The sequence below is a fragment of the Hypanus sabinus genome, chromosome 14 (genome assembly GCF_030144855.1).
Source record: "Hypanus sabinus isolate sHypSab1 chromosome 14, sHypSab1.hap1, whole genome shotgun sequence".
Taxonomy (NCBI): Eukaryota; Metazoa; Chordata; class Chondrichthyes; order Myliobatiformes; family Dasyatidae; genus Hypanus; species Hypanus sabinus.
This window is the reverse complement of record NC_082719.1, coordinates 91630090-91646638: the sequence shown is the minus strand read 5'-3', so window position 1 is coordinate 91646638 and position 16549 is coordinate 91630090. Positions and strand designations below refer to the sequence as shown.

At 38.7% G+C, this 16549-nt stretch overlaps 1 protein-coding gene across 1 annotated transcript in view; it reads left to right on the top strand.

Annotated features, from left to right (window-relative positions):
• The window catches only part of myorg (myogenesis regulating glycosidase (putative)), a 31891-nt gene extending 19974 nt beyond the window's left edge, over positions 1–11917 (top strand). The window contains exon 2 of the mRNA XM_059989638.1: positions 3094–11917. Within this exon, the coding sequence (XP_059845621.1) occupies positions 3199–5313 (2115 nt within the window). The 5' untranslated portion in view covers positions 3094–3198 and the 3' untranslated portion in view covers positions 5314–11917. The remainder of the gene's footprint in view (positions 1–3093) is intronic.
• The last annotated feature ends 4632 nt before the right edge of the window (positions 11918–16549 follow it).

The following is a 16549-nucleotide window of genomic DNA, read 5'->3' as shown; positions in this document are numbered from 1 at the left end:
CCGTTGGTTTCCATAGACCATGGATTTGTGCCTTGGAAGGTTTCCAGGGCGCAAGCGTGGGCAAGGTCTCTTTTATGGAAGACCGGCAGTTGCCCAAGCTGCAAGTCTCCCCTCTCCATGCAACCGATGTTGTCCAAGGGAAGGGGCATTAGGACCCATACAGCTTGGCACCAGTGTCGTCGCAGAGCAATGTGTGGTTAAGTGCCTTGCTCAAGGGCACACACGCAGCCTCAGCCAAGGCTCGAACTAGTGGCCTTCAGATCACTAGACAAATGCCTTAACCACTTGGCCACGCGCCAGCACGACAGAGGATGAGAGGTGACCTGATAGAGGTTGATAAGATGATGAGGAGCATTGATCGTATGGATAGCCAGGCTTCTTCCCAGGGCTGAAATGACTAACACGAGGGGGCACAGTTGTAAGGTGCTTGGACGTAGGTACAGAGAGGATGTCAGGGGTAAGTTGTTTTACTCAGAGAGTGGTGAATGCATGGAATGGGCTACCAGTGACAGCGGTGGAGGCGGATACAATAGGGTCTTTTAAGAGACTCTTAGATAGGTACATGGAGCTTAGAAAAATAGAGGGCTATGCATGGTCAGCTCAATATTGTGGGCCAAAGGGCCTGTCATGAGCTGTAGATTTCTACGTTCTATGTGGGCAGCATGATAGCTTGTGGTTAATGTAATACTATTGATCACCACTCTCTGAAGGAACTTTTACATCCTCCCCATGACTGCCTAGGTTTTCTCCAGGGGCTCCAGTTTCCTCCCACATTCCAAAAGTCATGTAGTTAGAGTTAGTGAGTTGGGGACATGCTATGATGGCATCATCGGCCTACCCAGCATGATCCTTGTTGATTTGATTTGACCCAAATGACTGTATACTTCAATGTACATGTGACAAATTAAAGCTAATCTTTAAAAAAAATCTTATTGATATGGAAATTCACTTCATTAGAAACCAATTAAGGCAGGGCTTCCCAAACTTTTTTTTATGCCATGGACCCCTACCATTAAACGAGGGGTCAGTGACCCATGTTGTGAATCTGTAAACTAAGTTGAACCTCGTCAAATAGAAATGACTTGCGAATCCTGCCTTTTGATTTAAATGAAATCAGCAGTTTGATAATGAATTAACGTAAAGAGCAGGGTGATAGCTGAATAGAAATCTATCACCACAGTTCTTTCCCAACTTGTGCTGTAATGTGGACTTATGTAGTTTCTGTTTAAAATAGTGTTCAAGCATATTACTTTGAGAAAACAGTTCTATATATGGAGATGTAATCTATTTTATGCTTTGTAATAATGAATGTACTTGAGTAATGTGTATATTTATGTACAAACGTTGTCCTGTACTCCTTCAGTGATTCATGCCTGCAGTTGGAAAACTCATTGTTGTATTTTGAGGAAACTGAAATAAATGCAATAGAAACGGTAGAGGTCATGACTGAGAATTAAGCAACTGAAAATCTAGTGGATAAAGTGATTGGGTCATTTTGAGATGCAAGTATTTGCTTAGACCGTTCATTGAATGTTAATGACATTTAATTTCTCTGGAAGAAGTACAAATGGAGCAGACAACAGCAAGAAGGTATGAAATTCAACATAGATGTTGGAATTTTTTTTTAAACTTCTGGAAAATCCCATCAGATCCATTGCCATTTGTGTAGAAATGGAAAAACTAAGTTGCTGTTTATGGAGCTGTAGATTAAAAATAAAAACTGCTAATGCTAGAAATATAAAATATAAACAGAAAATGCCAGATATGCTCATTAAACCTGGCAGCATTCATAGAAGGAGAATCTGAGTCTTTGCATGCCCCTTTGGAGTTGAAAACATCTGAAGTCCTATAATACATCTCTTTATTGATAGATTGATGGGTTCTTAATTAGTCAGGGCATGAAGGGTTACGGGGAGATGGTAAAAGATTAGGGGTGAGAGGGAAATGGATCAGCCGTGATGAAACAGTGGGGCAGGGGACAAATGGCCTAATTCTATGCCTATATCTTATAGTCTTTATTTTAACTAACCTTGCCTCCAGTCCCACAGTCACTATGGATCTGTGGGGCTACCCTTGGAGACTTTGCCATCATGCCAAAACTATGCTGTTCTGGCATAAACTGGGTGGCTATCTGACATCTTTGATCCTAGTCATCTCCCTCCAGATAGATAAACTGTTCTGAACAAACCTTTGTCACCTCTCGTAGCTGACATCAATCTTGGTCCCCACCTCCTCACAGTCACCTTTTCCATACATGCCCTTTCCCACAAAGTTCTCCAATTTGAAGTGTCATTTTTTTAAGCATTGCCTCTAATATTACTGACCTTCCCTATTTAACACATAATCCTGAAGTAATTCTTAAATTAATTTTGTAGCTGATTTTGTTTGAAACATAACTAGTTTTTTAAAAATAAAGATGAGAATTGTTGCACTTTAAACGTTCAACCAGAGAGCAGAAGACAACAAACCGCAGATAGAAAAAGAAAGAAATAATAATAAATAAGCCATAACAATCCAGAGCATGAGATGAAGAGTCCATGAAAGTGAGTCCGTAGGATGTGGGAATGGTTCAGTGATGGGGAAAGTAAAGTTATCCCTTTTGGTTCAAGAGCCTGATGGTTGAGGGGTAATAACTGTTCCTGAACCTGGTAGTGTGAGTACTGAGGCTCCTGTGTCATCTTCCTAATGGCAGTAGTGAGAAAAGAGCATGCCCTGGCTAGTGGGGGTCCCTGATGATGGAAGGGCTTTACCCTTGATGAACTGGCTCATATCCACTACTTTGTGGGATTTTCCTTGCAAGGGCATTGTTGTTTCCATGTGATATAGCCAGTCAATGTACTCTTCACCACACATCTACAGGAATGAATCCTCCTGAACGCCTGAGTCGATCGGCATTAGCTAAAATACTATAAGCACTGAATGAAATGTATACTAACCAAGAGTTGATTCCTTGTGTGAGCATTTTCTTAACTAAACTAAAATAAAACGATCTAGGAATTTAATAATTTAAGTTGTTGGAAATTTGTTTGAATTTGCATGTCAAGTATTTGGCAGGCTAAAGATTCAATATTTTTATTCCCTTTTGTCATCTAGAATTCCTATGCATCGCTCTCTGGCTTCACACAGTGACTTGGGGATGATCAAATAGTGAAACAGCTACATCGTACCAGAGCCTCAGGATCACCCAATGACAACCTTATGCCTCATACCTACCACCATCAGTTGCAACACCGGGCAGGTAGAGGAGAGAACCCGCGAATTGATGCAATGTACCAAGTTGTGCCGGGAAGTTTACCTACAGCTCGGGAGAAAAAATCCAAAGAAGTTAAGCCTTTAATCTGTTCTGTTTTGCTTGGTGTGTTGCTGATAATTTCAGCTGTCGTGGCATGGTGCTATTATTCAGCATCACTGAAAAAATTAAGTTATTTTAATGTAAAAGAATTGGAGCTCTATAAGGATGGATTTGTCATTAAGAAGACTAACAGTTCGGTTTTATTTGAAATGGGCTTCAAATCTGCTCCCATCGATCTTGAGTCATGTCTTCGAGATGAGACTGGAGCCCGGCTAAATTGCACACGCTCTAATAAAGAAGAAGTTGATTTCTTTATTGAAACCTTTAAGCCCAAAGATTCCATAACTTGCTACAACGTCAAGTGGCGAACGCTGGTACCGAACTCCACGGTTGAACACTGCATGTATTGGGCAGGTGGATATTGGTATGGAGGAGGCGAGACTAGTTCACAGCACTGGCCTATTAAACTCTCAGGTGTGGTAGATCCAAAGCCATACGTAACAGGTGATGTGCATTCATTGCGTGAAGGCTTTGGTGGAATTATAGAAAGATACTGGGTCTCAAATAACTCCATAGCCATTCGAGTTAATGATTCAGTCCCTCTGCATATTGGTTGGAACAGCTCCAATAGAGAAGCATTTTGTTTGCTCGCCAGATACAAAGATTCTCCATTTGAAGCACCAAAAGGACAACAGCCATTTGTAGAGCTAAGTTATGAAGTCTGTGCTGGTTCTAATTTGAAAGTTATCCACCGTTACATGGCCAAGAAATATTTCAAAAAGCCCGAGACCACACCTTCAGACAATATGTTCATGTATCCTATATGGTCTACCTGGGCCGTGTACAAAACTGAAGTGAATCAGGATAAGGTGTTGCGTTATGCAGAAAAAATTAAGAAATATAAATTCAATTGCAGTCATATTGAAATTGATGATGGATACTCCAGTAGCTATGGTGAATTTGACTTTGATTCGGTGAAGTTTCCAAATGCTTCGGAAATGATACAAAAACTTAGGTCAGACGGATTCCAGGTGACCCTGTGGGTCCATCCCTTTGTGAACTATAACTCTCCAAATTTTGTTAAGGGTATAGAAAGTGAATATTTTGTAATGGACTCCAGTGGGAGGCTTCCTGGTCTTGTGGAATGGTGGAATGGAATTGCAGCAGTCTTGGACTTCACCAATCCTGAGACTAAAAGTTGGTTTCAGAAAAGATTGAAGCACATGAAATCAAAGTATGGGATTGAATCTTTTAAATTTGATGCAGGCGAGACCAGTTACCTTCCTGTAGAATTTAGCACTCAGAAACCTCTGTCTGATCCCAGCATCTATAGTAAACTGTATGCAGAAATAGCAGCTTCTTACTGCAAAGCAGGCGAAGTGAGGATAGGATATGGGACCCAGGTGCTTCCATGTTTTGTTCGTATGATCGACCGTGATTCTGTTTGGGGTTATGAACTTGGTTTGAAGTCTCTCATTCCTACTGCCCTCACCATGAGTATTTTGGGATATCCCTTCATATTGCCTGATATGATTGGAGGAAATGTCTATCCAAATAAAACTGATGGGTCTGACGAGCTTCCAGACCGAGAGCTTTATATACGCTGGCTTGAGTTATCAGCGTTTCTTCCAGCCATGCAATTTTCCATCCCTCCTTGGCGATACGATGCTGAGGTTTTGGAGATTGCAGCTAAATTTACCCAGCTCCGAGAAAGAGTAGTTGGGCCCCTTATATTCCGACTAGCGGAGGAGGCCACTAAAACGGGTAATCCGATTATCAGGCCCCTGTGGTGGATAGCTCCTGATAAGGAAGATGCACACAGAATAGATACACAGTTTCTGATCGGTGACGACCTTATGGTAGCCCCCATTCTAGAAAAGGGCAAACAAGCAAGAGACATCTATCTTCCGGTTGGTAAATGGCAAAGTTTTAATGGAAAGATTTTTGATAATGCACCGACTCTCTTAACAGACTATGCAGTTAGCCTTAATGAAGTGGCCTATTTTATCAAAATGATTTAAATAAACTTTTTCTTTAATTTGGGCTAATTCAGATAGCCAGTTACAATTGTTTATCTAGTAAGTGCATTTTAGATCCACTGTTTGCATCTGAATTCAGATAACATACAATTTCAGGATTATTTGCATCCATGTTTTATTACTTTGCTTGGTCTATCTTAACTGTTAAGTTATATAGAATAACCCCATACTCTAAATTTTTAATACTTCCCCTATCTGAACCAATTCTGTTTTTAGCACAACACTTCATATAGAAAATAGATTAATGGTTCATTTTAAAATTCAAACAGACATCCATATATTATTAAGAATATCATGGGTGTAGTGTAGGTAATAAGAATTTCTAAGAGAAACTAGAGTTCTTCTTATTGTTGATTATTGCAAGAAATCCTGAATCTTTTTTTTAGAAAGCAAAAGATCAAATATTATGTATTGAACAAGATTATAGGCAGTTAAGTCAAAATTTAACATGGAATAGTCGACATCCAGCAGGTACAGGAATATTAACTATTTGGGAAAGGGTAAAAGGTGTGACAAATGTAATTCAAAGTATTTATTTCTGGGTTGTAAGGTACCTTCTAAATTCACTTTTAAAAGATCTGTTACATAGGTTATGGAAGAGGAGAAATTGCCATAAAATTCTGGGTTGTAAATTTCACAGCTGAATATGAAAATAGGCAAATCTAAGCTAAACTTTGGTTGAGTGTGAATGCTGTGAAAAATTTGGAATCTAATTTGAACTTCATTGGGATGATGGGAAGGGTATATTGCAAGATGTACAGAAAACCTAGATCTCTATTCATTGTAGAAGGGCATTAAAGAGGAAAACATTCCTGGAAAATGTGTGAATATATGAAAATTTTATTTACGTTGGCTGCTAAATCGGTAACAAAAATGCATAGTCTTTACAGTTTCAGAATAAGAAATGGAAGATAGAGGAATTATTTTCACACACATTTACAGTCACTTGATTTCCAATAAGAAATAAGCCATTCAGCTATACCTGCCTACTCTGCCATTCAATATGATTGCACACGATCTTTTACCTCAGCCACACTTCACTGCCTTCACCCCATATCTATTGGTTCCATAATATCTGAATGTTTGTCAACCTCTGTCTTAAATACTCTACTGTTCTGAGTGGAGAATAATACAGCTTCATGACCCTTTTAGTAAAAAAAATTCTGTCTCACCTGCACCTGACCCCCGATATTGGAACTATGATCACTGATACGAAACACCTCAGTAGTAGTTTCACTACCAAGTTATGCTGCAGAATTCCTTGAGATTTACAGCATTGTTGTGGAGTTTAAGATTTTTTCTTAAGAGCTTCCTGGCTGCACTTTTGCAGAATATTGGCTTTCATCAAAATAGCTCAGGTACAATTGCATTCATACAGTGCCTTTAATTTAACAAAATCTGAAGTTGTGTAGTACATTTCTCTAGTCTGCACTCAAACTGATTTGACTCCATGTCACATAATGTGTAAAGATTAATTTGCAAAAAGGTCAATCAAAGGTATTGATTATAGAAGTTTTAAAGGTGTGGTGATTCATAGAAACAAACCATTTATGGTGTTTAGTAAAGATTTGATGATTCAGGATTCAATTGTGGCAGGCGAGTTGAATTAACCATCAATAGTAACTGTTCGGAAGCTATTGACATGATAAAGAAGGCAGTGAACGCTGCCAGAGAGGGAGGACCTTAATTGCTCCCCTAAGCCCCAGTGACATTTCGGGCAAAAGAGAGAGAGAGAGAGAGTAGCTGAGATTTACTGCTTTTTTTTATACCTTGATTTGACCCAATAAGCTGTAAATGTAGAACTTAATTCAGATTGAACAATTTTAAAGTATAAGACACAGAGATTGTGCTGATGCTGGAAATTTGGAGCTGCAAACAAGATGCTGGAAGGACTCAGTGGGTCAGACAGCCTCCTGCAGAGGGAAGAGAACCTGAAGAGTCTTGACCTGAAATGTCAATTGTTCACTTCCTTCCATAGATACTGCCTGACCTTCTGAGTTCCACCAGCATTTCAATTGTTGCTTTGAATTTTAAGTAGTAGATACAACAAAGTGTCTGGAATAAGATTTAGTGTCACTCAATGCCATCAATAATGTCTTTTCCCACTGAATATAAAGTTGACCTTGGGAGTAAACCTGTTACACCGATTTGTATTTAAATTTCAAACAATTACAACTGTGAAAGTGATTTGTTATGAGAAACTCTGTATTGCTGTAATCCAAAAGTCAGTTTCTACATTAAAAAAATCTGTATGAAATTTTTTAGAAGTGTAGAGGAACTGTTATGAAAGCAATTATAAGATTGTTCTAGTATTTTCCTAGGTATTATATGTGTTGCTAAGTTGCTGTGTTGTGAATATTGATAGTAATTAAGGTGATTTGAGGTCGCTATTTTGCATAATTGATCAGAATTCTTGATTTGTATCGGAGTATTATTTGATCGGAGGTTTGAGATTTAGTTCCCCATAGCACAGTGGTTAGTGCAACACTTAGACAACTTGGGGAGTCGGAGTTCTGTTGTGGTGGCATCAGTAAGGACTCTCTGCGTTCTCCTTGTGACTGTTTGGGTTTCCTCCTATGGTCCAAAAGATGTGTTGGTTAATTGGTTATTGTAAATTGTCCTGTGATTAGGCAAGGGTTAAGTACATAGGTGGGTTTCTGGTTGGTGGGAATAGTTGGGCTGGAAGATCCAGTTCTGTGTTGCATCGCTAAATAAAATAATCTCTGTGCTTATTCTCCATGTTGGCTCTTCCTTTCTAAGCTGATTTCTTCTGCTATGTCAATCGTGACTATTAACTGTAACATATTGGTCAACTTTGGATTGTTTTAGTTTCCCTAAGCGCTTTCAGGTTCCTTGGCATTTCAATGTCATTCTGTTACTTCCATCAATTTGGCAGGAAGCGTCTGTGTTCAAGGAGTACAGGTTTCCAGAGTACTGCTAATGGGATTTGGTCCTCTGCCTTTGTTAGCCTAAATCCTCTGTCTCCAGTTCAGATGTAAATTAACCCTTTTGGAGACAAAGAATTTCCTTCAGTTTTCTTTCCTGATCCACCCCAGCTTCCTTTCTGATAGTTCTGTTAGGATCATGTGGAAGGACATCCAAAGGTGGCATGGTTTTCAATATTTCCTCCATGGGTTTTGCTTTGAAACTAGTAAACCATTCTTTAGTCATTCCTTATCGGTTGTCCACAGTAATTATGGAGATAGGTTTGATACAAGCTCCAAGATACATTTGTAGATCCTCTAGTACAGGGGTTCCCAATGCTTTTTATGCCATGGACCCCACATTAACTGAGGTGTCCATGAACCCCAGGCTGGGAGTCCCTGCTCGAGTAGGACACAGGGCTGATAGGACTTTGCTTATCCTGTGAGTTGATGTGGTGGTTGTATATGTACATCTGGTGCTTGATCGTGGGGATCTGACTTTCCCTATGTTAACTGAAGTCCTCTATAAAACAACGTGTCTTAATTCTATCTAATCTGAAGTTTCACATCCATGCCAGCATCAGAGAATCTGTGGTAAAGTTCAAGAGGCTAGGTCATCTTTCTTGAGCATCTTGGATGCAATCATCTTAATTCTATCCCCTCTGTTATAATTCTATTTGTATAAAAGTCCTCAATGAAATTAAGCCTCTGATATCTGACTCCTATAGTGAATACTTTATGACCACCTGAATTTAATGCTTTGGTCAAAACCAGAAAGACCATTGCTTGCTTCATGAACTCAGTGTTTGGCCCTCTTCACGATTTTATTGTACCTCATTGTGGCTGCAATGAAGCCTTTCTGTTTGGTGGGGGGGGGGGGTGGTGTGAATGTTGAGGGTTATGATTTTACCATGTCCCTCTGCTATGGAATCAATAAAACAGATATTATGGGGTGGGGGGGACAATGAGAGTTACTGTACATTTTTTTAAAAATTCCTTTTCTGTGAAAGAGTCCTGACTCCACAGTTGGGATATTCACTTGGGTGAATTACAGGATGAGGTGTCTCAGGAACAGAGCCTTATCCTTGCAAGGCAACAGCTTCAAGTCATTGGCGTTTGTGTCATCTCACTCTGTACTAAAGTTCAAAGTTAATGTTTTATCGAAGTATGTTTATGTCACCATATATAACCCTATGATTCATTTTCTTGTGGGCATTCACAATAATTACAGAGAAACACAGTAGAATCAATGAAAAGCCACACACAAAAAGATGGTTGGACAACTAATGTGCAAAAGACAACAAACTGTGTGAATATGTAAATATCCAGAACATGAGAACATGAGTTGTAGAGTCCTGGATACGTTGTGGAATCAGTTGATTGTTGGGGTGAGTGATTTTATCCCCTCTGGTTCAAGAGGCATTTATCAAAGTTTCAAGTAAATTTGTTATCAAAGTACATATATGTCAGCATACACAACCCTGAGATTCATTGACATTCCCTTTACCTCTTTCAAATGTTTGAGAAGTTGTTCATCCTCAGGTTTTTGTTTGTTTTGGTCTGTTCCATGTGACCTTTGTATCATGCCATTCTGCTTACTTTACTACTGGTTTTGCTCGACTCTTTGGTGTCTTGGATAAAAGACACTCGGTCATATCTGATGCCCTCATTGATAAACATGCATTGCAGAATTGTTTTGTATGTGGCTTCCTCTGGGTGTCATATTTTCCTTCATGCTCCCTCCCTTTCGGTGATCCTTGATTTGCTAACATCTTCATCCATCACTTTTTGTGTGATGCTCTTGAGCAAACGACTCTGTGATCCAGATCATTGTCTGCACGGATGAGTCTTTTTGATTGTTCTTGATATTCCCGTGCTGGGGTGACTTCCTTGTGTCAGGAATGTTACTTGTGATCTGGGTTGAGTTTGATGGTTCCTAAGAAGCTTGTTATCATCACTGTATTGTATGCTGACAGTGGCAAAGCAGATGACAGTTTGGAAGTTAAGTAGTTACTTTTTAGCCTATTTACAGTTTCATTCATGAACTGTGAATATTCAGTGTTATAAAGATGTCAAAGACCTACCATTTTTCGATCTCTAAAAAAAACAGTGGTGTATACTAGTAACAACTATTTTACTTAACCTTAAGTGATCAATTAACTCATGTATCAATTAAATTTCATCAGAGAGCTTAAAATTTCTGGTTATGTTGATTCTCTTAAATTAAGATTTGAATTAAGCTACTTTTACATCCCTGATTGACATCTAGGACTCAGGATCAAAAATTGTATAAGCTGTTCTAGTATTTTCACTTCTAACCATTTTATAGGAGGTTATTCTGATTTGTATATATGTTCAAGGATGTGAAATAGTTATGGAGTTAGCTCCTAACTGCCTGATTTTGAATTCTAATGTCATTTGTGTTTGAATATTTTGTTTCTCTGAAACTACAAGAGTATAAGAATGAATGGCAATGGCTTAAGTATACTGTTTCTCCATAATTATTTGAAAGTGGTGATATTGTAGTACTGAACATGCACTGCAATGAATAATGAAACTTGCATTTGTTCTCTTGTTGGGAATATAATTGAAAAGACATCACATGTTGAAGATAAGTGCTAAAATGCTTTAAGAGAAAAGATACTTTAAGTAACTTACAATAAAAAGCACAATTCTGAGTGTATTCTAAATGTGTACATAATTTTAATTACCTAGAAAATCGAGATTAGTTTGTGATAGGAAAGCTTGCCCAGTTTGGTTAACATGATCACTGGCTGTAATCTAGAAACAGCAAAATGGAAATTATGCCCCAGTGGTGTACATTTTCTAAAATGTTTCATTCATGCTATGTCACAAATTCCTCATCCAAAATCCCTGATCTGTCAGCTAAAGTTGATGTTATCTATTACAAATTTAAACAAGAGCCTTTCATTTGCTGGAGATTGCCTTTTACAAACAAGATCATTACACATGCTAGTCAGAATTGGAGGCATTAATGATGGAACAATTGTCACTATTCTTATAAAGACACAGCTGGAATCCAGGGCATGTAGTTAGATATCAAATTCTATCAGATCTGTCCCATTTTTTCAGATGCGATCAATGAGCTACACTTTTTTAGAGCTTTACAGTAACTGTAAAAATAATTGCAAAGTAGGTTTCCTTTCTTTCAACAAGATTTAATAGTGTTTAAGTCACAATTATTGCAGTGCAAATACCCTGACCCTGGAATTATTTTACAAGTTGTTATTCCCTGCATTCCACATTCTTAACAATATAGTTTGTTTGGTTCTGTAATAAAATGGTTCAAATTCCCCCTTGATTCCATGGAAATATCCCATGCTTGACTTTGATTAATTATAAATATGTGGTTATTACTTCCTGGTTTATTCTCTTAAGAATTCTCAGCCTGCAAGATCACTGATCTTGAATACTACAGGTTCCCCATTTTATAACAACAGTCTAAAAGTCACTTTGGAGTTGGGGAAGTCATCACCAGAGGTTTCGGGATGCCTCCACAGGCTATTTTCTTCAAAGACAGATACTGTCCCTCCATCAGGATCACAAAATCCAGGCTGTTGTATAACCACAGATGGATCGCTAGTTTGTGTTTATGAATTTTTCACTGATATGTACACAAATAAAATTTAGTTTACAAGAAACTTTGGAGTTTTTATTTGTCCAGATTTGTAACTTCAAATGTACATATTCAAAAAAGATTTTAATTTGTCTGTGATAACCCAAATCACCATGGTACAATCAGATCTGAGTTTTTCACGTCACAAGGAACACACAAAACAGAAGTTACATTCCCAAAGTACAGAGAGTTTAAAATAACTTTCTTAATGAAAGTTTATCATTTATGGCCTTACCTGCAATGTTTCACATACAATCTTCAGTTCATATTAAATGTGGTCATATTAAGCTGTTAAAGTCTAATCGTGGCCATTTGTTTAAATAATCTAATGGAAGCGATGGATTACCAGATGAAAAGTCCAAAGTAAATTTATTATCAAAGTACATATGTGTCACCATACATAACTGTGAGAGCCTATGAAATGATGTCTGCTCTGGACCTGTTGTGCTGGAACACTAATTGAAGTGGATCCAAGTCAGTTCCAAGGCCGGAGTTGATAAGTTTCATCACCAACATCTCAAGGCATTTCATCACAGCGGATGTGAGTGCTACTGGACAATGGTCATTGAGCCAGATTATGACATTCTTAGACCACAAGACTTAGAAACAGAATTAGGCCATTCGGTCCATCGGGTTGGCTATGCATTCCAACATGTTTGATGTATTCTCCCTCTCAACCCCATTCTCCTTCCTTCCTTCTTGGGTACTGGTATAAATGAAACCTGTTTGTATTGATATTCAGACTGTTCCATTCCTAAACCAATATCATTGTTAATAACATTTTCAATATATATGTTTGGAATTATTATAAAGTTTATTGATGAAAGCTTCCATCACTTTGTCTCCCCTTTTCCAGTAGTTTATGTGTTACCTGATCTGATGCAAGCATCAGCAGTCCAGACTACAGAATAATGAGTGTTCGCAAACTCTAAAACTTAGAAGTCAACACAGCTAAGGATCAAAGTTTAAAAGTTCAAAATAAATGTATTATCAAAGTACATATATGTCACTACTGTCCTGAGATTTTCTTACAGGCATTCATAGTAACTAGAATGAAACACAGTAGAATCAATGAAAAACTATACATGACAAAGGACAAACAGCCAATGTACAAAAGAAATAAAATAATAAATAAATAAATATCGAGAACATGACTTGTAGAGTCCTTAAAAGTGACTCCATAGGTTGTAGAATCAATTCAGTGTTGGGGGTGCTGCCACTAAGAGTTAACGTTATTTCTTACTACTGGCTCTGAGAAAAATCTGAAAGCATTGAGCATTTTGGTTACAAGAAAGGAAAAGGAATGACAGATAAAATGAGTCATAGTGGAAAACAGGTGACTAGAACAGGTGAAATTAATGAAATCTTTTATTGATGTATTATGAGCTAAACTCTTACATGAGACGAAGAAGAAGAAAAAGTTTTAGACATGATACTTCACTATAATCTTATTAATGGTAAATTATGTATTTTTGTTATCCCATTACTAATGAATGCAGTGTTTGATCCTTGGGGTATTGTGTTGCATGCAGTTTGGTAAAACCAATTCAATAGAAGGCAATAATTCTGCAAAACTTGCAAATGTTTAGATATCTTAAAATGACATTGAAGTAGAGGGAACTTTGTACATCTTTCTGCACAATTTTGTGTTGCTTGACTAACAATTGTGTGGTTCGACAGCAAACCTTAATGTGGCTCCTGGTGACCTGGTGACATCAGGACAAGAGTGAATGACAGAATAGTGGACAAATTGACATCCTTTCAATTCAGAATGAGGAAATTAATCCAGTCTCCAAAACACTGGGGTATACTTAGCATTTCCAAACAAAGAAAATTGCATGATTGGTTATATGCCATATTCAGCAATGTGCTTGTCATCTTCCCACCCATGCAGGGATACATGGGAAAATTGTCAGCTTCCTAAAAGGTGAACATTCACTTAAAAGAATTTTGTAAAAGAACTGGTGAAGTGCTTTAACACATAAAATGCTGGAGGAGCTCAGCAGATCAGGCAACATCAATGGAAATGAATTAACAGTTTTCATTTCAGTCTGAGACCATCAGTTAAGGGAGTACAAAGGTAAGAGTCGTACTCATTTTTGAAAGGAGTTTTGAACAATCCTATCTTGTTTACTGTATTCCATCATGTGTTTTCCTCCTCTTTAAGAAATCAGAGACAGAACAAAGCTATTGAATCCATTGAGTTTATGCCAGCTTTCAATTCACTTCGCCCATATAAAGCATCTGGCCTGGCTTGTATGCTTACATCCTGTGCAGATCAGCTGCTAGGGTATCTGCAGACAATTTTAACTTCTCTCAACATCGAGCTGACATGCTTTAAGAAGACTGCGATCATCCTGTTACCCAAGTTAATGTGCCTTAATAGCTACCAGCCTGTGGCTCTAACTTCCACCATCTTGAAGAGTTTTGACAGGATGCTCATGGCATGCATTAACTCAGGCTCCCAGGTAGCCTTAACCTACTGTGTTTTGCCTAGTTCTGAAGCAAGTCTACGTTCAAGTTCAAGTTTATTGTCATTCAACCGTACACATGCATACCAAGTTACAGAATACATATAGTGGTGCTAGGAACTTTGTGAACTCTGTAGAATTTTATCTATTTCTGCATAAATATGATCAGATTTTCACATGTCCCAAAACTGGATAAAGAGAACCCAATTAAATAAATAACACAAAAACATTTTAGAGTCCTTGAAAGTGAGTCCATAGGTTGTGGAATCAGCACAGCGTTGGAGTGTGTGATCTCCTTTGGTTCAAAAGCCTGATGGTTGTGGGGTAATAACTGTTTCTGAACCTGGTGATGTGGGTCCTACGGCTCCGCTACCTCCTAACTGATGGCAGCAGGGAGAAGAGAACGTGTCCTGGATGGTGGTGGTCCTTGATGATGAATACTGCTTTCCTGTGATAGCGCTCCTTGTAGATGTGCTCAATGTCCCGAAACAATGACCGATCATTCCTCTCCATAGCTGCAGCTGAGATTCTCCATAAATGATCATGACTTGCTGAATTGCTTCAGCATTTTGCGTTGGGGTGACTCCCAGGATTTCCAGCATTGACAGAATCTCTTGTGTCTCTTAAGGCCTGCATTGCTGGAGCTTTGAAGCAGCAGTAACCTCCAGAAGGAAGCACGCCATCACCTTCTGAAGAGCACGGTTGTGGCCGGGGCAATCTGAAATGAGCATTAACCAAAGGCTTTGCCAGCAGAAATCTTTGAAGTGAATAAACACACTTACTCTGCTACTTGTTTGCAGAATTGCCCATTTTGCTCATCCTTTTCTGTTTTGGTAATCACTGTGTTTATGAAATTACATCATCTGTAAGCCTAGTGTTTATAACTCCTATTTCTATGCATTAAGATAGTGAGCTAAGACCTTGCTGGTATCCTGCTGCCACTAACAGGTTGACAATTGCTGTACCATCTTGTAGATTCTACTGATCAACAAATTATTCATCCATTGTAAAATATTTCAATTGATTGCTTTTCTTCAGTACCAGTACTGAATTAGACTACCTTTATCAAGCTCTTTTACTGCACAAAAGCAGACTAAAAGGTAAGAACATAAGAAATAGGGGCATGAGTAGGCCATCCGGCCCATTGAGCCTGCCTCGCCATTCCATAAGATCATGGCTGATCTGTCCATAAGGTCAGCTCCATCTACCTGCCTTTTCCCCATAACACTTAACTCCCCTACTATGTAAAAACCTATCCAACTGAATTTTAAATATATTTAGTGAAGAAGCCTCAACTTCATCCCTGGGCAGAGAATTCCACAGATTTACCACTCTCTGGGAAAAAACAGTTTCTCCTCATTTCTGTCCTAAATCTACTCCCCTGAATCTTGAGGCAATATCTCCTAGTTCTAGTCTCATCTACCAATGGAAACAACTTTCCTACTTCTATTTTATCTATCCCTTTCAAAGTTTTCTATATTTCTATAAGATCCCCTCTCAGTCTTCTGAATTCCAGAGAGTATAGTCCCAGGCAACACAATCTCTCCATATAGGTTAACCACTTCATCTCTGGAATCAACCTGGTGAACCTCCTCTGCACTGCCTCCAAAGCCAGTATATCCTTCCTCAAGTATGGAGACCAGAACTGCACACAGTACCCCAGGTGCGGCCTCACCAGTACCCTGTATAGTTGCAGCATGACCTCCCTGCCCTTGAATTCAATCCTTAAAGCAATGAACGCCAACATTCCATTCACCTTCTTAATAACCTGTTGTACCTGCAAGTCAACTTTTTGCGATTCATGAACAAGCGCTCCCAAGTCCCTCTGCACAACAGCATGCTGCAATCTTTCACCATTTAAATAATAATCTGCTCTTCTATTATTCCTTACAAAGTGGATGATCTCGCATTTAACAACATTGTATTCCATCTGCCAGACCTTGGCCCACTCACTTAACCTGTCTATATCCCTCTGCAAACTCTCCACATCTTCTGTACAATTTGTTTTTCCACTCAGTTTCGTGTCATCAACAAATTCTGCTACACTACACTCAGTCCCCTCTTCCAAATCATCACTGTAAATGGTAAACAGCTGCGGGCCCTACACCGACGCCTGTGGCACCCCACTCACCACTGACTGCCAACCGGAGAAACACCCATTTATACCAACTCTCTGCCTTCTATTG